Source organism: Copadichromis virginalis, linkage group LG10 (genome assembly GCF_057382275.1).
Source record: "Copadichromis virginalis isolate Kocher_CV1m ecotype Utaka linkage group LG10, C_Virginalis_male_GT1.1, whole genome shotgun sequence".
Taxonomy (NCBI): Eukaryota; Metazoa; Chordata; class Actinopteri; order Cichliformes; family Cichlidae; genus Copadichromis; species Copadichromis virginalis.
In genome coordinates, this window is record NC_140627.1 from 14,186,896 (window position 1) to 14,213,104 (window position 26,209).

The 26,209-nt window shown below is 41.9% G+C and overlaps 2 protein-coding genes across 5 annotated transcripts in view; both read left to right on the plus strand.

Moving 5' to 3' along the window:
• The first annotated feature begins 1,549 nt into the window (after window positions 1-1,549).
• Window positions 1,550-12,579, plus strand: LOC146700032 (histone acetyltransferase KAT5-like). Of its 3 annotated transcripts, none has more exons than XM_085470026.1 (15): window positions 1,550-1,642; window positions 1,723-1,789; window positions 2,441-2,509; window positions 2,820-3,010; window positions 3,546-3,620; window positions 4,091-4,249; window positions 4,342-4,416; window positions 6,219-6,281; window positions 6,562-6,810; window positions 6,933-7,022; window positions 7,121-7,261; window positions 7,382-7,475; window positions 7,565-7,724; window positions 7,816-7,897; window positions 11,059-12,579. In XM_085470026.1, exons 1-15 carry the CDS (start codon window positions 1,613-1,615, stop codon window positions 11,191-11,193), a joined length of 1,680 nt encoding a protein of 559 aa, XP_085326152.1. In that variant the 5' UTR covers window positions 1,550-1,612; the 3' UTR covers window positions 11,194-12,579. The 3 variants fall into 3 exon arrangements, with proteins under 3 accessions (XP_085326152.1, XP_085326153.1, XP_085326154.1); XM_085470027.1 differs by having other exon boundaries at window positions 1,551-1,642; window positions 3,546-3,614; XM_085470028.1 differs by lacking the exon at window positions 3,546-3,620 and having other exon boundaries at window positions 1,551-1,642.
• A 2,346-nt stretch (window positions 12,580-14,925) lies between these two features.
• Window positions 14,926-26,209, plus strand: part of sipa1 (signal-induced proliferation-associated 1) — a 36,762-nt gene continuing 25,478 nt past the window's right edge. Inside the window, exon 1 of one of the 2 annotated variants that reach the window (XM_085470031.1) lies at window positions 14,926-15,037. The gene's annotated coding sequence lies outside the window, so the exon portion shown is untranslated. Of the gene's footprint in view, window positions 15,038-15,755; window positions 16,074-26,209 lie in introns of those variants that run through there. The other variant, XM_085470029.1, reaches the window with a different exon arrangement.

The following is a 26,209-nucleotide window of genomic DNA, read 5'->3' on the forward strand; positions in this document are numbered from 1 at the left end:
GCTCGCTGGCCAATAAGGCAGCATTATAGCTAGTAAAGGAGCTGCCTGCCTGCCACTTTGCTCACCTAAAATCTAGGAAACTGAAAAAGCAAGGCAAGTTAGACTTCACGATTGTACTCAGAATAATGGGGTCATTGAAGGTAACTGCTAGTGTGAAATTCTAATGTGTTTCACTGTTGGATAAACTGGTCAGAGATGAAACTCATTAGGTAGGCTTGGCGATCCCAGCAGGCCCGATATCCCATGAACTCTTACCTGCATTGAAATATAAATAAAACACATAAAAGTGGTAGAGGCACAGCATTAATATTCTTCAACTCCCACTGAAGCTTTATTTAATGAACTACACGGCCTTGAAAAATAAAGACAGAGAATGATAACACGGCTCTCTGCTGTTACAGCTCTGTAAAGTGCAGCTGGTGTTTCAATGCTTGGAGGGCTCTCTGAGTATTCCCTATCACCACACAGTGAAGATGATGTTCAAAAACACCTCATAATAAACTCTTACACAGCCAGCTGCAGATCTGTAGGCCCTGATCAAGGATGCAGTCAATTGTAGCATTTAATGACAGTGAAATGCAAATGTGGCTCAAGAGGTTCATTAGAAAAGAATGGTGGAGGTTGCAATAACTTCACTGGACAGATGCTTCTCAGGTTGCTAATGTGGACCTCAACAGAGCTGACCCCATAACTAAGCATGTGACGCAAGGTTACTTTATGATGATGGTAAAACATCTAATTAAAGGGACAAGATATTAGTAATCAAAACAAAGGGGTCACTTCTTCTCAAACAAAGTAATGCTATATAATCAAATCATACCTGGTTAATGAATTTAAAACAGTGCAAAAAGCAATTGAATAAACTAAGTAAAAATAACAATTAAATGAAATAATTCAAGGTAGTTGAACACGTTATTGTTTTCAGCTCAGTTTAGTTTCAGTTAGTTTCCACAGTGTCATTGCTACTGTTTTAATCTTTTAATTAGTACCTGTGTGATTATTTAAGCTCAGTACAATGTTCTGATACAGACATGTGGCTTTCAGTCATAATGATAGCCCCTTATCAGTAGACATACTGGTTAATGCCAGTTATGTTGACAAATGTAACCAAATTGACAAAAACTAACTATTAAAAAAATATTATGTTATTTTGGTTAGCTTTTTGGTAGATGTTATGATCCTATAGTAGCTTTCTTTTTCCACTAATAAATAAATAAATAGCAGTCCATTAGTCCAAATTATAGGTTATCGTCTCAAAACTTTGACTCACAAACTTCTGAGAAAATAACTCAAAACTGAGGGGGGGACTTCCCGTTATTAAGTCGAAATTTTGAGATAAATAAACTTTTGACTAGCTTTGACTAGTTTTTTTTAGAGGTGGAAACAATCCTCCATTGGTTTCAGTTACTTAACAAAAAATAAAGTTAAAAAAAAATGTATTTTACCTTTCGTTTTCACACTTTTATGCCAAGTGAATCGTTTCAGAAACACCCCCTCGCTTAGCTTCCGGGTTGGTTTTCCGCGGCTCCTTTAGGAAGTTTCATCTTGCCGTATATTTCATCTTTGCTGTGGACCGGCATTTTCCCACAACACCCCGCTCCTCCTCGCACAGATGACGAAAATGGCGGACAACTCATCTTCGGTAGGCTTAAGAAAGATATAATGTTAATATAGGCACATTGACCGGTTTCAGAGTATAAATAAATGTGTTGTTATTTACAGGTCGAGATTGTGGAGGGCTGTCGCCTCCCGGTTCTTCGTAAAAACCAAGAACACGAAGACGAATGGCGTAAGTATTGTCCGTTTTTTTTTTTAATATGCTAAGCTAATGCTAAGGAGCTCAGCTCAGCTGTTGTTACCAGAAGCCCCGGCCTCCAGTTAAAGCGCTGTAAACACCATGGCCACGGATTGTGCATGCTGCTGTAAAGTGTGTATGAATTCAATTGGAAGACTTAAGAAAACTGCTGCCACTCCCTCGGAAATTAAATTGCCAGTTCTTAATTTTACTTAGTTTCACATTTTATAGAAAAAAAGTACTAAATGCAGGTGGCATCAGTGATGTTTACAAATTTGAGAGCGAATTTATCAGGTTTTCTCTCTTACTCTCTTGGCACTCAGTTTGGTCCATAGTAATCTTTTTTAACACATTCCTTTTTAACAACAACAACAAAAAAAAAATTAAAGCACAAATGGTATTTAAACCAAATTTAATTGGGCATTGCACTTAGACTTTATAATCCTGATACCTCAGCATAAATAATTACATTATAGGACATTTAAAACCTCACATTAAAGTAGATTTTGTGCACCTTTGGTTTATTTTTAGCATTGGAATGTAAACAGTAACTTTTATCACATGCCTGTGTATTTAATGTTAAGTGTGTTAAAGCTACAGTGTTTCATAGAAAAGCATCACAACGATTGTCTCTGCTTTGTACAGCACTGGCTGAAATCCTGAGTGTGAAGGAAGTTTCTAGTAGAAAGCTCTACTATGTTCACTACATTGACTGTGAGTATATTTTGTGTCAGTCGTCTTGGTTTTTCTCAAGATTTCACAGCCCCAGTTTAGTAAACATACACCAAGGTTAATTACACCTTTTAAGGTTTGTTTATTAAGTTATTATCAAAGATTGCAAAGCAGATTTGCATTTATTTAGTAATTCATTTTTTTTGTCTTATTTGGATCAATTCAGAATTATAGCTTTGTACACATAGCTTTTGATTCCCCCCCCCCCCCCCCCCTTTTCCTGTCATGTTATGAGCTAAAGATCTTCACACATCAAATCACCACTCTGTCTCTCTTTGTCTGTGTGTTTAAGTCAACAAACGTCTGGATGAGTGGGTCACAACAGAAAGGCTGGACATGAAGAAGCTTCAGTTCCCCAAGAAAGATGCTAAAACACCAACCAAGAACGGTCTTTCAGGTTCCCGTCCTAGTTCTCCGGAGAGAGACAGAGAAAGAGAGAGAGAAAGAGAGCGAGAGAGAGAGAGAGAGAGAGAGAGAGAAGTGGTAAGGAGTCCACGTGTCATTTAAAGCAATGTAATTATAATTCTCACAGTATTAAGAAATGATGTCAGTCTTAATTTCTGTGTTGTGTGGTTTTTATTCATTTTATAGAAAAACCTACATGATGGTAAATTTCATGTTTGTTGCTGTTCACTTCCATTGATGCATGGTATAAGCTTTCCATGGTCACTTTAATAAGCTGCAGTGTGCTTTATGCTGCTTGAGCACTGATTTGTAACAGTCTACCCACAGGAAATGCAGCCATAATAACAATAAAAATATAGATAAATAAAAGGGCATCATGTTATAGAGGACCCTGTTTTTAACAAAATATCAATATCCTCTTTTTTCAGTCTTACATTTCTGTGTTAATACTTCTTTATCAAACACATGCCACTCAAACGGTGAAACTCTCGTTTTATTATTAAACCTTTAGTCGGATTTTGTGTGAATTGAATTCCTCAGTATTAACCTGAGGGTTAACATGAATTATCCCAGTGTTAACCCGCTTCCTTCTCTTCCTTTCCGTTCAATTCAGAGGAAGAGTCTAGATCTCAACGTACAAACTGCCACAGCTCCTTCCAGAGGCAAAACCCTCCCCACGCCGGTACAAGTAGAATTCACCCACTCCACAAATTACTGAGACCTTTTTAAACCTGGTGTCAATGTGATTCTTGTGTGATGATCCCACTGTTAATGTAGAGCTATAAGGTAAAGTAACGTTTAATATAGAGTGTATCCAAATGAAGATTTGTAATAGGAAGTGAAGCCCATCTGCTGCCATCACATTTAATACCAGGTTTAATGGGGTGTATTTACATTGGTTAACCTGCAAATTATCTGAGATTTGGAGAAATAAATTGATTTTCTGTGGCTATTAAAGATGCACAGTCTTAGTTCTGTCTGAAAAAGCATCTTGATATCAAGATGTCACTCTTCATTGAATACAAATGGAGTCCCCGGCTTTTAATCAAGCCTCTGATCACGTTGACATGAAAAACAAATCCCATCAAATTCACCTTTGTTTGGTTTGTTTGTATTCAATCTTAAAGCTGAATCTCTAACACTGTTTGTTTGCTGCAGAAGAGGAAAGTAGAGCCTGCCCCCGTGGCTCCTCAGGTACCCCCGGTCATCCCTGTGCCCTCCCTGCCAAGTTCAGCTGAAGCCACTCAGGCAGCTGTTTTTCCTGCCGTGAGAGAGACGCCCACCTTTAAGTCCCGTGAAGACCATGAGCTCACAACGGTAAAGAAAATCCTCTTAAATTCTCTCTCTTTTGTTTTTTTTCCTTTCTCCTATTTGCTAATGAATATCTTTTAATGTCCTACTCACAACAGAATGGCAACGCCCGACGACTCATCCCCGCTCCACCTGGGAGGAAAAGAAAAGCTAATTGTGGGGGAACTGACGAGGTGCGTTACCTTGATTTACTGCATGTTTGTGGTCGTGTTATTCGCTTCATTTTTTGAATTTGTTAAGAGTCTGTCTGTGTTGGGTTTTGTGGAGTTGTATTAGAATGCATTTTGCAAAGCGTCACAGTCCGCTCACTGGAGCATTCTCCGGTGCAGCTGGTGACATTCATTCAGACTGGTGCACAGTTCTTGCACAAGGTCTATACTGTTGTAATAGGACATATTTGTTTTATTATGGGGACCTATTGTGCTTATTTCCAGCACCATATTTTAATTCTTGGACTTTTGTAAAGTAGCTTTTCATGATTCACAGTTCAAAATAATGCTTACTTATCCTGTATGAGGCCCTGGTGCAGCCGCTGAGTTCATCCTCTGTCTGGAATGAGAATTATTAGCCTCGTTTCTCCTCCGTTTAAGTCCGCTTTCTTTTGATTGGCTGCTCCATGCAAAAACAATGTTTGAGCAGCAGGTGGACGAGGTCTCCATGATGACTAATTCATGGATATCCTTAGGAATGCCGCTCTCATCACGTGGATTTAAGAGTAGAAAAACTGGCTGAAGCAGAGTGTGAGCTTTTGCCTTACAGCAATTACTTGTACATATGTTGACCTTTTGAACTCTGGCCAAATTTATTCTGACCATCCACATCTGTAAAGGTGTGCATATATGACAGAAAATAAGGAAAAGAGTAATCACTATCCCCCCAAAAAACTTTGTACCCATATAAAATGTCAACATCACTGCACAGGATTCAAATGTGATAAATTATTGCTGTCATGTATTTGTTTATAAACCCCACGTGCAATCATAATGATGAAAATGTTTTGGTTTTTCAAAGATTGCTTTGTCATTCTTTAATTTCCCCCTTTCTTTACCCTTTATGTGTGTGTGTGTGTGTGTGTGTGTGTGTGTGTGTGTGTGTGTGTGTTTCCCTTTTCATTTCTCACCCACTGTTTCCCTTCTGACCACCACAAAAAATTCATTAGTGTGTTTTTATGTATTGATGTGTTCTTAGCTCGTGTTTATTGTGGTGTTTAAAACAGGGAATTACATTTGCAGCTATTTAGTTATGGCTTGTTGGCTTAACAATCCTCCTGAAAAAGAACTTGCTCTTTATTTATTTATATTTAGGTTGTTTGATTACTTTGTCATACATTTCATTCTAGCTAATGGGCACAATAACATATTATATGCTGGCAAGTATTGAGGACTGTATGTTGTGCTTTCATATATTTTTATTTTTCAGCATCAGCTCTGGCTAAATTCTGCAGCTTTTTAAAATATTCAATGAGCATTTCATTGATTCTCCTGTGTGGGTCTATGTTTGAGTTGATGTGTGGCTCTTTAAAAAAACAAAACTATCCTATTTAAATGAATCTGACCAAGAATCCTGACACCACATTTTACCAGGAGCCTGTAATTGTAATTTTGTGTCTCAAAAACGTTGTTTGACAAAACATTTTCAGCGTTTGCTGCTTTTGAGGGTTTAGTGTAACCCGGGATGTTCTGTTTTCTCCATCAAGCTACATGTACGCTGCTGTACTCTCATGTTTTATGCCAACCTGCAGCGCTCTCACATCAGCGGTGATGACAGTGGCCATTAGGTTCTTCATAAACATTAACAAATCTGTCAAATCCACATGAGATGAATGTTTGTGTTTGTTCTTTACCCCACTCTTCATTCACTGTCTAACATGTCTGTCTCTGTGATTATGATCACCAGTCAAAGCTGACGGGCTCCTCATGCAGCCAACCTGGATTTTACACATTAAAGCCTGTGTTTTTGTGTCTTTTTCTGCTAGATGATAAAGGTTTTGCAGTATAACAAGCCTCAAAGTGCCAGTGTCTTTCTACCACCACCAGAGGTCTGTTTAATTTCCTATTATTGCCCATTGATTGTGTGTTGCTTTCCAAATTCAACTGTGCCTTAGTGGGTCCAATAAATCAGAGGTGCTGCTTACCTCAGACCCAAGTTTAGTCTTTCTGGACTAAACATGTACTCTGATTAATCATATTACCTGTTTTTTGTTGTTGTTAAAGAAATCTGTGATCAATCAGCTTTTTGTTCAAACACATTTGAAGCACTTGAGAATAACTGCTGCATAAGTGTGTCATCTGTGTAATCTTCACATTTTGTACCACCAGGATTCCCAGGACAGCTCAGATGGCATTCCCTCTGCACCCCGCATGACAGGCAGTTTAGTGTCCGATCGCAGCCATGACGACATCGTCACCCGGATGAAGAACATTGAGTGTATAGAGCTGGGACGGCACAGACTGAAGCCTTGGTACTTCTCTCCATACCCACAGGAACTCACCTCGCTGCCCATCCTCTACCTCTGTGAATTCTGTCTCAAGTACCTCAAAAGCCTCAAGTGTCTTCAGAGGCATTTGGTAAGACTTTTGTTCTCTAAACCTTGGTTATGTTAACAGCTTACACCTGAAATCTGTGCTTCTAAGATTGTTTGACATTGCTTGTGTTGTTAGGTTTATTTTTTATTTCTTTCTTTTTTCAGACCAAATGTAATCTAAGGCATCCTCCAGGCAATGAGATCTACCGCAAAGGCACCATCTCATTCTTTGAGATCGACGGCAGGAAAAACAAAGTTAGTGGTGTGATGCTTCTTTTCTTTCTTTCTTTTTTATTCACCAGATATTTATTGTTGTTTATTTGTGGTTAATACATATTTTTATATTTTTCCAGAACTATTCCCAGAACCTGTGTTTACTCGCAAAGTGTTTCCTCGACCACAAGACGTTGTATTACGACACAGACCCTTTCCTCTTCTACGTAATGACAGAGTACGACTCCAAAGGCTTCCATATAGTGGGCTACTTCTCTAAGGTGCACAGATAAGGCAGAGAATTTTTTCCACACTGTGATAGTGCACTCATAACAGGAAATATGCCTCTATGTAAGCAGGAGTTTCCAAAGCTTATCATTATTTTTCTTCCCTTTGTGCAGGAAAAGGAATCAACTGAAGATTACAACGTTGCCTGCATCCTCACCTTGCCTCCTTACCAGCGAAGAGGTTACGGCAAACTGCTCATTGAGTTCAGTAAGTGTCGTATCATCAGCCAGTTTTTTAAGTTATGAACATTTCTGTCTTCATGTCACCTCTTGTAAACATCTGTTTGTGTCTGCCAGGTTATGAGCTGTCCAAAGTAGAAGGGAAGACGGGAACTCCCGAAAAGCCGCTTTCTGATCTCGGTCTCTTGTCCTATCGCTCTTACTGGTCCCAGACCATCTTGGAAATCCTTATGGACCTTAAACCAGACAATGGTGAAAGACCACAGATTACCATCAAGTAAGCAAATATTCTGGATCTTATATGAGCTATAAAAAAATGTTTATAGATGCATGTTTGGAGCTGAAATGTGTCGTCTTTGTACTTGCAGTGAGATCAGTGAGATCACAAGTGTAAAGAAAGAAGATGTTATTTCAACACTTCAGTACCTCAACCTAATCAACTATTACAAGGTGAGAGATGAGCACCAACTGTAAATTAACTGTTTACACTTTTCTTGAAAATACACGTTTAATTAGATTTGAAATGCTAAAGACCCAAACTCTGAAGCCTTGAATTTTTAATTTGAATAACACACAGATGGGAAATGTTTTTTCTAGAGGTAAGCCAGGGCTCGCAAAATCGCTAGCGAGGCTAGCGATTTTTTCCAGTCGGGCTACCAAAATCTATCTCTGCCCTGCCCGTCGGACTATCGTAGGAAGGAAAAATATATGTCAATGCTTTTGCATTCTTTCGGAAATGTAGCTGGGTAATTATGTCATTGGCATCGGTGAGCCACTGTCAATATGTGACATATTGAAATCGCGTTTGAATTTGCGCTTGTTTTTTGCTTTCACTTTGCAATCGCGTGAACTGTGTATAGAGAGCGACAGCACTGATCTGTGAGTGATGATAATTTGTGCACCAATTCCTCTGACATCGTCTTATCAATCGTTAGCTTACTATGCAAACATGACAAGTGATATCTCCTGCAGCAAGCTTAAACATGTGAGAGGTTGATCGCGCAGAGAATCGCTGAGCGTTATGTGAGTGCCTGTGTAAAAGCAGCAGGATATATATTTTAGTTCTGCTGAGCCAAATAAGACAGGTCAGGGTGAAGAAGTGACAGCCAAAGAAAAGCTTACCACAAAACGGAAAAGTTATGACAAATCAGACTATAAGGCAAAAAGAAAGTGCAGCTTTATGGTTTCATGGACAAAAGAATTTCTGTGGCTGCAATATGACGAGCTAAATAACCAGGGCTGCACATAAGTGGTCCGCAGGTGCGCATTCGCAGTCAAAATAAAAAACGCGCACAAGATAAGAAGTTGCAATGCGTGTTTGCGTACATAAGATTTTCTGGAGGAGGACAGACATTTGTTTAGAACTCTTAAAGATGTCGAAGAATCAAGCTCCTTTAAGCAATTACTTTGGTGTTCCTCCACCTCCAAAGAAATGTCAGGAGTCTTTTGTGGTTCGGACCTCCTGCAACCACTTTTCCGTATTCTCGGGAAAGTGGTTGCAGGAGGTGAGCTGGCTTCAAACAAATGATGAACGCACAGAGATGTGGTGCAGAATGTGCCATGAAAATCCCACTCTAGCAGACAAAAACAGTGCTTTTTATATGGACGCAAACGCGCGTTGCAACTTCTTATCTGGTGCGCGTCTTTTATTTTGACAGCGAATGCGCACATGCGGACCACTTATGTGCACCCGTGTAAATAACATAATGTTCTGCCGGGTGTGTTGTTGGTTTTCTCTCGATTTCTGAGTCGACAAGCGCCTTTGTTACTGGAACCAGTCATTTTAAGAAAAGCCCCCATTAGAACCCATGAGAAATGCAAGAAATGCATTGTTGCTCATTCTGCAATATCTTTCCCAGAACAAACACCAATTGCAAATAACATACTAAAAATAAACCTGAGAAATCAGTTTAGAACAGCGTACTATGTTGCAAAGAGTGAACTACCACTGGCAAAATTTAGCAGTCTTTGCAAACTTCAAAAAGCAAATGGCCTCGATCTTGGTTCCACTTGCCTCTTACCCGTGACTTCAGTGGAAATTTCAAATTCAGGATCTGACACAGACTGATTCATGTCCTACACAGTTCTTACAAGTTCATAGAAATTTCTGTTCAATTAGAGCCAAGTATTTGAGTTGATGATTGTAATTTTTATACAATGTTGTAATTTGTGTTTCAACAATTTTTTGATTGATGTTTTGTTTCCTTTACAATATTATACATTAATGTATAATATTGTAACGGAAACAAAACATCAATCAAAAAATTGCTCTCTTTGTTATTCGGGCTACTTAAATTTATTTTGGGCTGCTAAAAACTGAAGAGTCCCTGCCCAAACGGCTACCTGGGATTTTGAAATTTTGCGAGCCCTGTAAGCAGAATTCTAGCACCCGTTCAGCTTGGTGATTCGTCACTTAGAAGTCTTTTTTTTCTCCTTAACCAAATGAAAGAGGTTGAATGTTCGTTCGGCGAGCTTTGAAGATAAAAAAAAAAAAAAAAAGAAATAGTAGAAACTAAACGGCGAGCTGTGACTTCACGCATATATGGGCTAAATCAACACTGATCATGGGGAAGTGGGCGGGACCACAGATGATTTTTCTCAACTTCCCATGAAGCGACTGAAGCGACTACCAGTGAGATTGAACAATACTGCCGATTCATGTATGATCTGGCAATAAAAACATTCTAGCGTTACCTAGGCCCTGAATGTGAGACCATTCGTGAGCGACCATCTTTGAACAGAGGCGGTGGTTTACGACACCAACTCTCTGCCATCTATAATCCAGTTTTGAGATCCCTCCCCAGACGCCTTAACGCCCACTCACATCCTGGGCCATCTGACCTCAGGAATTCGCATGATAAGGTGGGGCCAGGTTTCACAATGAACTCACCCGAAACTCTGGCTGATTGGGACCCACACCCAGTTTCACACCTTGGCTCAGGCGATTAGAGGATCATCAGGGGGTCCTTTTGTCCCTCTGTGGGGGGATACTCCCACTAGGTTTATATCTGGGACTCTCCACCATTTGACCTCAGAACTGAAGAAGCTTCTCGGATGAGAGGTGAAACGTCTTCAAGTAACTTAAAGAAGTCCAGACGCTTTTCTTTGCAAGCTCCTTTGACTATGATGACCTGGATGACTGAGAACCTTCACAGACAAACAGCACAAAAAGACTGCACATTCCAAAGATTCTCCATAGGGTTAAAGCCTGGACTTTCTATTGGTCATTACAGTGTAAAAAACGCTGTTGTTTTGTAAACAATGATTTTAAATCCAGGTGGTGACTTTGTCTCAGCTCAGCTTTAGTATACCACATGCCAGTCTCTCGCAGCAGTAATCATTACTCGTGGGTTTGCCTCATTGTAGCAGTTTTTTTGTTTTTTAATACTCCTTTTGTGGCTTTCAAAGTGCAAAAGCCCTAATTTAATGGCTTTGTGAGGAAAAGCAGTAACACTCCCAGAGCGGGAGGTGTTGCTACGACACTGCAGCCGCACCTTAAATATTTAAGGCTCTGTTTTGTGAGTTGAAGAAGTTGAAAGCAGTGGAGCATCAGCATCTTTTCAAATGAGCAGATAAAATGATGTGTACTGACTTTGGTTTCTTGAATGCAGGGTCAGTACATTCTGACTCTGTCAGAGGACATTGTGGAGGGACACGAGAGAGCCATGCAGAAGCGGCACCTGCGCATAGATCCTAAATGCCTTCACTTCACTCCAAAGGACTGGAGCAAAAGGGGGAAGTGGTAGAGTTGGTTGCTGAATGACGCCAGAACCAGGGCAGCAGACACCCGACGCGAACGGTGGATCAGATCAAGGTTTCCCCTCGGCTTTCTCATCAAGACTTCTCTTCGATAAACAGTGAACATGAATTGTTTTGTTAAACGTTCATTCTATATCGTGAATCTAAAAGGCCGTCAAACCTGGGCAGAGGGAGAGACTGGTTAACAGTAACACCGCCAAAAACACAACACACCTTCTACTGTGTAAAAGATCCTGTTTATGATCAAAACAGTGCATTAAAAATGACAAAAAGGTGACTGTCTATCAGTGTAAAATGACAAACGCACAAACCACTGAAAGGTTGTTTTTATACACGTGATTTTAGATCCTATAGAACTGCTTCATCTGTTAGTCCACATTTTGTAAAACTCAAGTACATTTATTTGCTCTTCTTGTTGTTGTTGCTGTTCCCTTGACTACCACTGTGGCCACACCCTCTCATCTGCCATGTAAAAATGTTGTCATTAGGATCATTTGTATTCCAACAAAGTTCACTAGAGTCATAATTAAGAAACAAAACTAATGCCTGAACAACACTCCAAAATTTACTTTTTTCTACTTTGAAGGTTTTTCAAAGGTTTTTTTTTTTTTTCCCAAGGCTTCAGGACCTCTAAAACCTCTTCCTGGGTATAAAAGATTGAATAGTTGTTATTAGGAACTAAAATCAGACTGTGGATACTTTTATACTCTCCCTGTGACTAAGGCAGATGTTTATTTTGAGAGTTTAAAGAGGGAAATTGTACATTAAGACTTTTTGGGGGGGGGTAAGTTTTTCTTCGAGTGCCTGAATATTAATGTTTCTTAGCTAATAATAATTATAATGCATCAGGCTGTTTTTAGTGTCACTTTACTAGGCTCATTTATAAATGTGAACAGCCCAATACTTTTGCATTATTTATTACATAAAACTCAGAACTAGGCATCAGTTATGTTACACGTTTGTGCAGTTATATATGTTCTTGGTTTGTGATCATTCAGGCCAATATTTCTTTTTCTTTTTTTTCATCACTCAAGCATATCAACCCCCTCTTGATTTAAACGTATATTTGCCGTGTCTGTACATACTGATGACAGAAGCCATGTTGAACTTTAAGGAATGTAAATTTCATGTACAGTCGTCTTTCTTTTTTACTCAATGTTATCTAACAAGCTGCACAATGTTTAAAAAAAAAAAGACCTAAAAGTGATATCTTACCTTCAGTTTTGTGTTTTATGTTTACATGTCAGAAAAGGATGTTGAAATGATTTAGTATATCTTTATGTGGAACACTTCAGAGCGTTTGAACGTTTGATATAAAAAGAAAAGAAAAGCTGGCTGAATTGATTAAAAACAACGCGTCTTTATTGTGTTTATTCTGGTCTGAGAGCCACTTTCATCTGTGTGGACAGGTTAAGCCGTGTAAATGAATGTAACAAATTCCCAGTGGACACAGTGCATAAAGAGGGTGTTCAAAATTGAGTTAGTTTGTATGTAAAATTAAATTACATACATTTTTATGTAAAATGAATGCAGTTCATGTCAGAATATGCAGTTTGGCAAGAAATTATTACTGCACCAGGAATGTGAAACAAGCTATCCAGCTTTGAGATCCGGTTGTCAAAAGGTGCCATACAGCCCAATAGATGCTTTACAGAGGGTGAAGAAATTGCCGTAATTGTTATTAATTAGTCCAGTTTTCCGCAGTAAAGTTATGCAGTTGTTTTAACAGGTTGGCTCTGTCATCAAAAGGGGTGCAGGTGGTCCGTGAGCCATATACAAGCCCGATTTGTAGCCGGTGCCAAAAAGTGATTTCAAGTATGTGCCAAAAAAAAAAAAAAATGCAGGAATTGAAACTGTTATAAAGGACTTGTTGACCTATAATATGTCAAAAAATATTTCTCATGAATGGAATCCAGTCTTTGGGCCAGAATGAACATTCCTGTCACAAGATCGAAGCTGCAGTCAGTTTTTGACAAAGTGACTTTTATATACTCATTCATAAAATGTCTTTTTCAATGGAGATCTGGCCAAGAGGGCAACAGAAATGGTAACAAATATAACATAAGCATGTTTTATGTGACCAAACAAAGAAGACGGCTGATTACAGTGTAGGTGCAATGAGGAAAACGGATGCAAAACAGGTCATTTTAGATTTTATACATAACAGCTGCACACATCATGTTCACTACAGTCAATTTATCAATTCTTTTTTAATGTAAACATATTAGACATTAAAAACGGTTTAGAATATTTTGACGGAGTTTCAGTATAAAGCTTGATCACCAGGCGGCAGTATTGTGAACCCATCACCTGTGCGACATTTGAAGTTGAAACCACAGGACGGTCGAGCGGAGCTGTAATTACAACCTGACCTCTGTAATTGTGTTTGAGCGGCGGAGGAACTGAGTTAGACAACAACTGGAAGAAATTTGGTAACAACCTGCATGAAGAGCAGCACTCTAGCATGTTAGATAATTGTATGTTGTTTGTTTTTATTAGACTGCACGGTGCATGTTGCTAACGCACACTTTCCCAGCTGAACACGACACTGCAGTTTACTCTCTGGATGTGTAAAATGTGTAACAATGGATCACACCTCAGTGTCTGCAGGAGGCCTCGTTTATTGAGCACGTTTCCTCAGCGGACCGATCAATGGATCTGCTTAAAAGTGCGCTCAGGCTTGACGGCGTTTTAATGTCTGCAAGTCAGGTTTGAGTTATCAGCATCAGCATCACATCACACCAATTTTTCTCTCCCCACCTCACAGAGCCACACCACTCCCCAGGAGGACACAGGAATTTCACACTAATCTAATATCCTCTTCCTGACATCTAGATTTCCTCACCCTGAGTCTGAGTGCTGGCACATTTTTTGTGCTTTATGGGCCAAAAGTTTATTTTGGGCCCTGGTTATTTTTACTCAGATACACAGTTGGATCATTAGAGCTGCCAGTTTGGAGTAGTTTGGGCTTTACTTTAACAAGCTTGAATTTTAAGAGTCATTATTATGCAGAAGGATGAGGAGAGCCCATAATTTGTAATTGTTTCAAACTGCTTGATTATACCAAGCATGCCTCATAAAATGGAATATCCCACTAAGCATAACAACAGATTTCCACATGGTGTCACTGCCGCACTGAGAGTTGTAGGGTTGTTTGGTTTCTTGAAAAAAATCATGCTCCATCACTGCAAACTAAATATTTAAAGATGTATGTTTACCTGGAATTCAAGTGTAGATTGGGTGAGAATTGGATGTAATCCACGATGTTAAACCCGTCTGACACAAGGCTATTTTATAGCTTGAATTGACTTTAACCTTTCTTTTTCGCGCTGACTGTTCCATTGTTAGACGTTGGTGAAATTTGGTGTCACGCTCCGACACTTGCTGCCGATGCTTTCACTGGCTTGTTGTGCTCGTGTCTCTGCATCAAACAGAAAGCAAAGGGAAGCAGGCATCTCCGCAAAAACACCTCCTGACCCCTTATGAGGACACAAAGAGGTATGAATGTTTGCCACAAAAGCTGGTTTCTCTCCTCTCAACTCTGTTTTAATTTTTCTTATCTCCTCAAGACACACTCTACCAACAACTCAGGCCTCTCCTCTCTGCACTCCTCCCCGCCCCTGCCCCCAACCCCAGATCAGAGCCGCTGACCTCGCGACACACGCACACAAACACACACACGCTGCAACATATGGTACGGCCGGGACAAAACTCCACGCAGTAATTAGGGGGATGGTGCCGGACACTTGGCTCTGCTGCGGTGCAGGTTAAGCAGCGTGATACATCATCTCCTCTCGCGAGCACCATGCAAGGGTTTACCCAAATTGACAGGTATGTGCTTTTAAAGACGCTGCAGAGGCTGATGAGAGAGGACGGCCAAAGCTGTGTTGTTATGTATCCTGTGCTCTCATTGTTCTTAAGGAGGTTGATTGTTTGTTGTGGTCTTCCAGCACACTGAGCATGTTTGGGGAGTACGCAGAGGTCCTCTGCAAATAAACACTCTGTCACACACACACACTTGAGCACACACAACTGCCATTTTCACCTTTGCTTCTGAGGTTGTGTGCACTTTATCTCTCTCGTGCAGAAATTTCAGCGCTGGCGGGGGGAGAGTGACACTTTAAATGAACGTGTTTGATGTCACGAGTGTCGCTTTCCATCAATAAATTAGTCAAAGAGAGGTGGAGAAATCCTGGGAGGCAAAAGTCTTGGTACAACATTGCATCAGCATCGGGTCTGCCACACTGCTGCTCGTGTGTGTGTCACACACCGTTATATACACGAGTGTTTCGGGCATTTGAATCAGCAAGAAAAAATGTTTTTAACCACAGTCATGGCCCAGGGAGGGTTTTTGAATTCCAGCGTAAGAAACGCAGAGCTCTCCGCTTGGACGCCGCTGTCCGTCCGCCACTGCCTCAACCTCTCTCTGACAAGGAGAGGAGGAGGAGGGGGGCCGAGAGAGAGAGAGAGGCCGGGCGAAGCTGTGTGTGCACGAGAGAGAGCGAGAGAGGGGAGGAGGAGAAAGAAGGGGTTGGCTTTAGTGTGATGTGAATGGAATAGAATCAGCGCGAGAGGAAGAAAGAGGGAGGAGGACAGCGCAAATCAACCTGCCCCTTGACTTTAACAACAGAATAGAGCCGGCAGACACAGAGATCGGGAAGTGTGCGTGCGTGTGCTGCTGTTTTATTTTATTTTTGGAGAGAGGAAGAGAACATCAGACAGGAGGAACTGAGGGAGGAGGAGGAGAAGGAGCCTCACCGTGGAGATAGATAGCAGAAAAATGCTGTCACGGGGAGAGAAGGGGAGGGAGTCGGCAGAGAGGAACAGGATGAAACAAGGCAGGGTTGAGCAGAACTGAAATGTGGAGGTAAGCCTTTTCTTTCCGTATTAAGATTTTACATTCACACTGCTGCCGCCCCCCCACCACCACCACCGTCGCTAACACCCACCCTGTGTCCTCGTCCAGAAGAAGATAATGAATTCAGATTGATGGATCTGCACACCCTCTGTGTGCCACATACCTCTGTGTCGGCATGCATATTGCTCTGATAGACAAACCATCCGGCCCACCGACAATGTATGAGAGCAGCAGAGATGTAAAATGATGGGGTTGGCATCATGATATCTTGCAGCTTGTCCTCTGTCTTCCTCTCTGCCCTTTGTGCCATTGCCCCCCCCCCCTTTTTTTTTTATAAATGGATTTTATTCAGCCAGCTAAGGCCTGCTGTATCTACCATTTACACATTGCATTGTAGGTTTGAATCCAGCTCACAACCTTTGTCGCATTTCATCCCGGGCCTGCCCTCCTCCCCCTCCTCCTTCTCCTCCTCCCCGTCTCCCAACACTAACCCCCTCCTCATCATCTATCCTGTGTCTCTCCATTGTGCGATCTGTTAACGAGGCCGGCTCGTCTCAAAAAACAGCGCTGTGACATTGTCGGGGCGGCACTGCGAAACCTTCGCCGTTAAGCGCTCCTGGCCGCGAGGGCAAGGTGGAGGGAGGAAAGAGAGGGAGACAGAGAGACGGGGGGGGGGGATTGATGGAGGGACACTCGTGCAGAATGAAAGAGAGTCAGAAAGAAAGAAGATGCAGGAACAAAAAAAATAAAAAGAGGATCAGGATTTGCTCCAGATACATATTTTCAAAGACCGAAAAGCCGTCGGTCTGCAGTGGGCTGGGATTTGTGTGGATAAAGAGGATTGTGCACAGACAATGATGGAATGGAGAAGCACAACCGGGATTGGGGTGTTGTTTTCAAGGTGGCAGAGAAAATGAAAAATGAGGGATGCAGGAGTCAGTCCCCCCCCCCCCCCCCAAACCCCCCACCTTCACCACACACACATACCATCCCCATCCTCTCCTTGCCCTCCGCACCACCCTACCCACCGCACTCTCTAATTTAAGATGGGGCTGTGTGTTTATGAGACGCCAGGGTTTCAGGGGCTGGATGGGCTGCTGTAGGGAGAGAAAAGCAGGGATGAAGAGCCGATCGAGAGGGAAGACGAGCAGCAGCAGCAGCTTACATAAGCCAGTGCACTCAAAGGACGGGCCATTTAATTTACATTGAGCGGCCTGGCTGCTCATCCACTGTGGTGTTCACTGTGGTTCACATTGGCTTTTTCTTTTTTTTTTCAAATGATAAAATGCAGTTTGACCTGACTGGATGAAAAGGAAGGATGTGCGATGACCTTAAAGCGTTGTGTCGGTGTTCCCGAACAGGAGGGCGTTATATTTCTCTACAATCTCAACTTTCTTGCTGGACAGTTCAGTAGAGTGAAACCCCAGCCTTGCAGGTATTTATCGCGGCGAACGATTAGGATGTCTGCATGAAGTGCACCGGCATAATGGTGCTCACAGCGTACAGCCTGCTCATACAACTCAGCTGCAGATGACTTTTTGTTCTGCTGCCATCCACTGCGTCGCACTTACGGCGTATCGAGGCAGCGCAGTCCTCGGTGTGGGCCATGCCCAAAGGATAAGTGAAAAAGGCCCCTGTCTATAAAAAAAAAAAGAAATCTGAATGCGTGTGTGTATTTTAGAAGAGCAGTTGCGCGGAAGTAAAATGCCATTTCAGAGGATGGCAGCCCTAATGTAACCGGGATCCTTTGTGTCTCCTCGTGGTCTGTAGTTTGCTTTCTGCTTGGCCAAATAAAGCAAAATAAAGCACCTGCTGCGTTTACTGCCTCCTCTGCAGAAAGTGTGTTTTCTGATGTGAAACTCACTCTGTTGGTAAAGCAGTGGAGCAGTTAGCATCAGTCGCTTTTCATTAAGCAGATCACCACAAATAACAATAAGTCTACCTGCTGCAACTTTGGAGTTAGAGCCTTGTATGTGAGTGAAGGTGGAAGATCTTTTGAGAATTCATTTATTTTTGATACTAGGAAACAGTGCAGATGTTTTTAACCCCCCCCCCCCCCCCCCCACACACACACACACACACACACACACACACGCATGCCATAAATTTTCTAGCACTTAAAAAAAAAAGAAAAATGTTACACCATGGCATTACTTTATGATTAATCAGCCCTCACATCTGCTGCAGTTGATTGGCTAATTATCTGACTCAGCTCCATTTCTGTATATGATGACATCCAGAATATGAGCACATTATGGAGTCTATTTTGGCCTGGGCCCACTTGCTAGTCTGCCTTTATGAAGTTTGTATATGTATTACATTGGTTATTTTACACATTTGATATAAATTCTCAAATGCTAAAAGCGACCTTTAACCTGACACTTTGTTCTTGGCCGCCCTCATATATAGAAAATGAAATATCCACAACCAAAAGCATACAGCAAGCAGGCAGCTTTCAGCAGCCCTGACAATGTGTGTGTGTTTTAATGCGGCACCCTATGTGTCCTCTCCCATGAGAGGCTTCCTCAGTGGGACTCATTCTGTATCTGGTTGAGTAGCAGGGGAGCAGAGTCGCGGGAGAGTCTTGAATCGATCGGCCCGTTTTCATTTCCTGAACCAAACAAGAACCAAGAGAGCTGGGCTCTGTACATGCGAGCGTCATGTGGATGCAGAGCTGTCAGCTTCTATTGTTCCTTGTTGGCGACGCCATAAATTTGTCCTGCTCTCCTTCAGCTGCTGTTTATACCAACCGTCTCCTCTGATAACAGAAACAGTATAGCCCATAGTTTCAGGTTTGCTTCATACCGTGTTCCTGCTCAGAATTAAACCACGATGCCTGAAGTGACTCTCTTGTCCACACAGCAAATAGATGACAGTCCTCACCTGACAGCATGAATGCTGCCAAAGTGTTACTTTGAATTCGCTCTGCACCACAAAGCACCCCCGTTTGATCAAAGCGATTTTTATCTGGTTTTGCACTCAGTGAGAATCAGATAAACATATCGCGAGGTTACCGGGCAGATTTTGTCCTGGTCTTACTCAGCATTATGTCACTCCGCTTGTTTTGGAGCCATTTTGCATGGCTACACCCCAGCAGGCTCCCTGTGGGTGCTCAGTTAGGAAGGGCTGTCGGAGGTGGAGACTTCCTCACATCTGATGGCAGGATGCCGGCAGCATTAGCCACAAGGTAGATCCTCTTAGCTCATGCTCTCTGCTGTCACCTGCTTACTGCTGACCGGTGATCTCCTGCAAGATCAGGCCTCTTTGGGGTTTTTTTTTGTCAAGGCTTTTGCCCTTCTCCACCTATTCAGCTGCACAAATAGAAAGCGGCATAATAAATGTTGGAGAATGACTCATGATTCACAGCGTCAGCTAAAGTAGGACTGCACAATTGAGATATATCAGCATGACAAATATTCAGGGAGAGTTTTACCGTCTCGGGAGTCAATCCTCACGGGCTATTGTCTTTTTGAAAATAAGCATCGAAATACTTAACTATTAAAACGGTTCCCCCCTGTGATTTCTGCTGCACGCACTCGCATGTGCATGGGACAATATTGTTAGATTTTCATAAATTACACGAGGAAAATTTCGAGCACTTTCAAAACCCGTCAGAAAACCCATCAGCTTTTTGAGTGTGAAATCAAGGACGAACTGAGAAATTGGCCCTTCGTGTACAAAAAGACGTAACCGCTGGCGGTGAATCACGCTTTAGACCTTTTAAATAAACGATGTTGTAATTGTTCTGATGGGTATCATGTCTTCTGTGTAGAGAGAGGGAAACAGAGCTAGGCATGTCCAACAACGCGCCCCTGATGTAATAGTCCTAAAATATGTGGAAGCTGCTATCTTCATGAGACATATTTATGTAAGCATCTGCTGTTAACACAGCCCACATGAATACAATCCCACTTTTTACTCCGTGTTGTGAAATGCCCCCTTCCAGAAATATATATTCAAGCTCATTGTACCAAATCGCAAAGTACCTCTCTCAGTTATGTCATACATACATTAAACCATTAAGCGGTGCAGTGGCTCCTTCTCATTGTTCTCATTGCTATTACAGGAGAGAAGTGCACTCTGGGGTATTCAGAGCCACTGAAAGCAGACCAGGAGCAACCGTTCATGCTCGTGCCACGTCACTTTCATCGCCGCATTCGGTTGATAGAGATCAAAAAAAGCAGAAAACATTTTTAGGCTCTGATAGGAGTTTAAAAATACCCTCATAAGGTTTCTATTTTGGGGATGATACTTGACGTATTAGAGATTGCCTCTGTGTTTGTTTCAGGCTGAAGAGGCTCTTTGGGCTGTCACAAATTTGAGAAGGAAGTTGCATTCTCAACCGTTTCATTTGCATGTTAAAGGCAAATAAAGAAGTAAAGAGCAGTTTGAGCAGGTACCTTAGAGCTCCACATCGTCTCTCTGTGGGGCACAGCAGCGACCGCACACAGGAAACTGAGAGATGTGACCTTAGAGGCGCAGAGGAGAGGTTTTTTTTGTGTTTAGCTTCTGCCACATTTCCCCTCATTCTAGGTAAAAAAAAAAAATGCATTAAAAAAAGGAAAGAATTAGGGGAGAAAATACACTCTACATACTTTAGATTTAAGCAGATTCAGTCTGTGGCCCGGTGAATCACCAATCCCCATTACTGCACACTTCCCAGAATGCACAGCGTGCATTTTCATTCACAAGTGGAAAGCCACAGATGTACGGAACATGTTCCCTGTTTTGACTGTACCCTACGCACATAGCATCACATCAAAACCCTTCAGTAAACGCGCTGTTTGCGTCATCGTACTTAACATATTGGTGCATGAGCTACTCTTTGCTTCCCTTTTTTCTATCTAGGTCAGAAAGTGCCGTGACGCTGGTGCAAATAAAACAAGTGCCACCAGGCAGTAGTTTGGCTGCAAAGTGCAGCAAGGTAGCCGCAGTGTTCACATGTGCAAAATAATAGTTTGTCAGCAGGGTTTGGCTTCATATTTTCACACATATGTTGGTCTTCTTTGTAAGTAGCTGCATTAGCATCAGGGCGAAACTTTGCTTTAGAATATTTGCTCTAGAGGTGCTGGTTGAAGGGAATCGAGCTCTGCACTACAGCTGCGACATTTACATATAATGATGCTCATAGCTGTGGATTTCTTACAATATTGAAATGTTTTAGCACAAAAGACAAATCGTATTATCCAGGGGGAAATGGAAACGACAACTTCCTTGTGTGTGGTTTTTTTTTTTCAGTACTTTGGTCGAGCTTGATTTCCATATCGAAGACGTCGCTACACAAGCAGGGAGAATGGCTTGATGTGAGGCTTTACAGATGCCCGCGCATCTGTGAGAGACATTAGTCTATTTCTCCAAATAATGATAGCAATTTGTGTCCTCTGAGCTCATAATGAGCGTAGATGGAACCAGTGTAGCTTGTAAGCGTGATGGCAGCCATTTAAACGTGGCCTTTACTGACTCCTGTACCCCGAAGTCATAAGCAACACTTATTTAGAGTGAGTGAGGACGGCATTTGATTCGATTTGCTCCAGTAAACAAAGATGTTGAGCTTAAAACGTGTGATGAATTCAGGGCATCGGCATTGCAGCTATTTTATGTGTCTTTACAGCAGGGACAGTGAGGAAGCAGAGGATGTCGGAGTCTCTTCCTCTGGAAGTAGACAGTGTACAGTTACTCTTCAGCGTGCCTTTAAAGCAATATTGAGCAATCTCGTTTCCTCTGCCTCAGAGCTGGTTGCACAGATGACGGAGGGGTAACAGTGAACCGTTGAGCCTCAATATAATAGATACAGTCATGAAGCTGAGGGTCAGTTCCTTTCTCTGTCACACAAACCCAGGCACACAGAAACGGGGCATTTGCAGGGGGACAGCTGCTCTTCCTGTCTCTGTGTGGACAGCGTGCAACATCTATAAGGACACTGTTTTATAGAGTCAGCAGACGCACACAAAGACACACATGCTCTCAAAGTACCTCTCGCATCTGTGCCTTAAACCTCTCTGCCTTCGTCTCTCTCGTGGTGTGCCACAAGGTGTATTTTCAGATTTACAGGAAGTGGCAGTGCTCTGCCAGCGCGCAGAGTTGATGTCATGGCAAATAACATGTAAAACAATAGCATGAGTTAAGTATCTTTATTTAACTGTGGACAAACAGCACCACAGTTGTGATAGAAAGAAAATTTGTGCATGAGAGTGCGTGAGTTGTGCATTGCGCTGTTTAATGCAAGAGGAAGTTCCTGTAGGTTGTAATACTATAGAAAAGGCTTTTCGGAGCATACTTCCTCTTTGCATTTAGGCGGGCAATTAAAATAATGCAAAATGATCACCAAATGCAGTGATTTGTGAAACTTTCAGATTTGTACTTTGTGCTCTGACAGCCTCTTCTTCCATTTTAGCAGCTTGTTTTTCAGCTTACAAAAAGACGGCCAAAAAAGAACTGAAACTGGACGAGACACCACTGGAGTCACACGTTAGATGACCTTAACCATACTTGCTTACTGTAAGAGACGAGGCACGTGTACAGAGAGAGAAGTCGGGCGCAGTCTTAGATTTAAAAAATAAAAAAATCATAACAAATAAGCTCCAGTGATTGCTGTGTGTGTGCGTGGATGGACAAGGGAGCAACCAAACAATGAATAATTAACATGGTAAACCCTCGCCCCTTTTTACCCCGTCCTATTAATAATGTAATAGACTCATTTTCTGTCTTTCAGGGAGAACAGCTCTCCTTGAAGTATGAAATCTGTTAAATTGTGTTGAGTGGCCTCTCTATCTATAGAGTTTAGAGGAAATCTGTACCTCCATATATAGTCATAACAAACAGTGCAGTACAGCAGAGCTGATGCAAACACAAACGACACTTCACTCTTTTTACTTATTGGTCATTTTGCAGGGTAGTACATTTAAGTTCTCACTGAACTAAGTACACCCGACAGAACAATAAAGCAAGCAGACAGTCTTGATGTCATAGACTGTAGGTAAAAGATGGATGTAGTGACTATGACCTCATCTACTGATTTCATGAGCCTCAATTTCAGTATTCTGGCTGTGGTCATGTTGGTTTCTTACAGCAATATGTTGAAGAAAGAGTGATGAGCTGAGTTATCAGCTCACGCTAACAGGTTTGTTAAGCAAGCCACATACATAGGTTCTATGGGCACAACGCACAGACACTTGCACAGCAAGCCATAATATTGTTTTGTTAGCTATATTAACATTTTTAAAAAAGGCACCACCACTGCAACCAGAGACCCAAGTCATCTCTTGTGCCAGGCAGTGAACTTGTTTGACTTTTATCTTGTCTCCCTCCTCTCACCCCCAGCTGGTTGCAGCCCCTCACTGAGCCTTGTTCAGCCAGAGGGGTTTTTTTTCCTGTTAAAAGGGAGGTTTTCCCTCCCACTGTCGCCGTGCTTGCTCACAGGGGCTTGTTTGATTGTTTTCTTTGTTTTTTCTCTATTGTGGGGTTTTAATCATACCCGACCTACGGTGGCCAGCTGGAGACAAAGCGTATACAAACTCAAAAACACAACGGAAGTGCTCCAGGACGCTAGGGGCAGTGTTGAGCTCGATTTGCAAAATAAACAGCAAGTTTGTTGCAAACACATGGACTTGGATACCAGCGGAAAACACCTGCAAGGATAGAACAACCACGCTTTATAAGAAAAGTAATGTGCAAACTGTTGTTTGTTTGATTTGTTTTTAATTACTATGAACGTTTGGTTTATGATGGAGTCAAATCTGACGTTAGCTAACAGTCAGTGTGCTTTGCTCAGAGAGAAGCTCAACACTGCCCCTAGCGTCCTGGAGCACTTCCGTTGTGTTTTGGAGTTTGCACATGCTTCGGAGTTTGCACGTTCTTCAGAGTTTGTGCGTGTTTTGGAGTTTGTACGTGCTTTGTCTCTAGGGGCCACCGTACCCAACAGTTGATGTGATTTGACGTTATATAAATACAAGCGAACAGAATCAAATTGAATTTATTTCTACTGAAATTTTTAACATTTTAACATGAAAGTCCATTGGAGTTTACTGGCTCGTTAAACCAGCCTTTAGCGTCCAGTTGCAGAACTGCATTTTTCATACTTTGTCACTCATGCTTCAAAATACCAGATGCAGTCATTGCTTTCTTGTTGAGCCGTGACACTTCGATTGTCATGAAGAAAATAACTGCCGACAACAACTCTGACTAACCACTCTCCTGTCAGCATCACCTTGAAGTTCTGCAAAAACATAATAAAAGCAAGACTAAAAACAATTCTTTCATTCCATTAGCGATGATGGATGTGTACTATCAAAGGCAGAACTGCACAGAAATTTTCTGACAGGCTCTGACAGGTCATACTTGTTGGCTTGAGTACCTGTGTCACTGCAAAATATTGCTCACAGTAATGGCAGATGTATTTCTTTTGAGACTCTTCAAAAACCTGCTGTTTTTCTTGTCACCTTGATAGCTATCCTCTTTGTTAAAATCGGCCCATTGAGCACCAGGTGCCAACAGGAATGGAGGCTTATGTGTCTTTGGGGACCAATAGTTGAGACGAGCATTTGCAAAACTGTTTGAATTAAAAAGAAGAATAAAACACATCACAAAAGAACGAGAGTGCATCATCTACTTAGAAGCCTCTGGACTTGGCCCACTTCACTGTTTGCAGTGTGGTAGTGGGTCCATGAGGAAGATTGAGGAAGCCGGAGCAAGTGTTGGGCATTAGAATGTACTCATTTTTTGAATCAAGTCCAGCCACATTAATACACATTTACTCTCTTGAAAGCACTGCAGCTGCTCCGGCTCGATGTCACATATTCGGAGGCAGAGCAGGAATGCAACCTGATCTCAAATGTAGCAGGACTGCGAACGATCAATAATGAGAGTGAGACTGAGCCTGGCTTTAAATTTCCCCAAATCAATCACTGTTAGGAGTTGATTTAGACCTTGTGGTTAAGAATCAGCAAGACAGCTTTTAACTATAAGGATAGACAGTGGTGTTAGAGGAGCTGTCCTGCAAAGCTGGACACTTTCTAATAGCTGCCTGAGTCAAACTGTGTGTGTCACTTTATGGTCACATGTCAAAACAGTGTCTTTTGAAAGACTTGCATGCATCTGTGGCGACAAGTGTGGTGTTTCACAACTTCAGCTTCGTCTTTGAAAGATGCCAAGCACAGAAAGAAGTTGCAGGTCGAAATGACCGCCACAACCTGACGTGATGGAGTTGATAAGCCTGCAGTAACTTTTGCCACTGATCAGATCTAATTGCTGCTAAGCTGTTAAGCTGATTGCTGCAGCTTCACCCAAAGGGAAACCAGATCAAATCTCTATCGTCTTGATCGGGAGGCTATCTTTTTTTTCACGGTCAAACGCTTGCAATGGCTGCGCCATCGGCGGTAATTACGATAAAAGCACATGAGCTGAAGGTTGAGTCACTTTAACAAAGTAAAAAAAAAAAAAGTGCTCATTCACTCTGCAGTGTGGCAGCCAGTCTCCAATAAGTGTGGTGTACAAACGATGACGACACACATCCTCTCGGAGTTCAAAAGTCACTCGTCTCTTCCTGTTTCACAGGACGTAGACTCGCATGAGCCGGTGCAAAATAAGTCAAGCGGCCGTGACTTCCCCAAAACTGTGCATGTTTAATTTGACTCTCCTCTGACTTCCGCGTGTGTCCTAACGTTGTACACAAGAGGCGCATTAACCTTGTCCTGGACTTAACACGGACGTGGTACTCACCTACTGTCATCAGTTAAGCCAGCCAAGCCCAGAGCAGTAATGGTCCTTCAAAGCCCATCTGGTGCACTATGCAAAGACAGATAATACTTAAAGATTTTCACCCGGTCAGGTATGTTTAAAGAATAATTCTCTTTGAAGCATGAATGTCTGATGAAAGTTACAAACTGAAGTATATGTTTCTTCTTTTTCTTAAAAGAAAAAATCAGTTTCTCCCTTTAAATGTTTAACCTTCAGATATGACGAAGAGGTCGAGCCTCAGTGTTTGTGCCTCAGGTTTCCACTTCCCACTTGTAAGATGAGTGATGGACCGGGGCTCGCTTCTTTGTGATGCAAGTGAAGGCCTCAAACTCAGATTGAGATGAACACAGTTAAATGCTCCACTCTTCAGTACAACAGTTTCGCAGCATGAAAATTAGAATCCATACTAG

Bases quoted from the DNA above. Each gene is read 5' to 3' on its own strand.
- LOC146700032 (XM_085470026.1), top strand. From the start codon at position 1,613: ATGACGAAAATGGCGGACAACTCATCTTCG. The intron at 1,643-1,722 runs GTAGGCTTAAGA...TGTTATTTACAG, and splicing joins TGGCGGACAACTCATCTTCG to GTCGAGATTGTGGAGGGCTG. The intron at 6,282-6,561 runs GTCTGTTTAATT...TTGTACCACCAG, and splicing joins TCTTTCTACCACCACCAGAG to GATTCCCAGGACAGCTCAGA.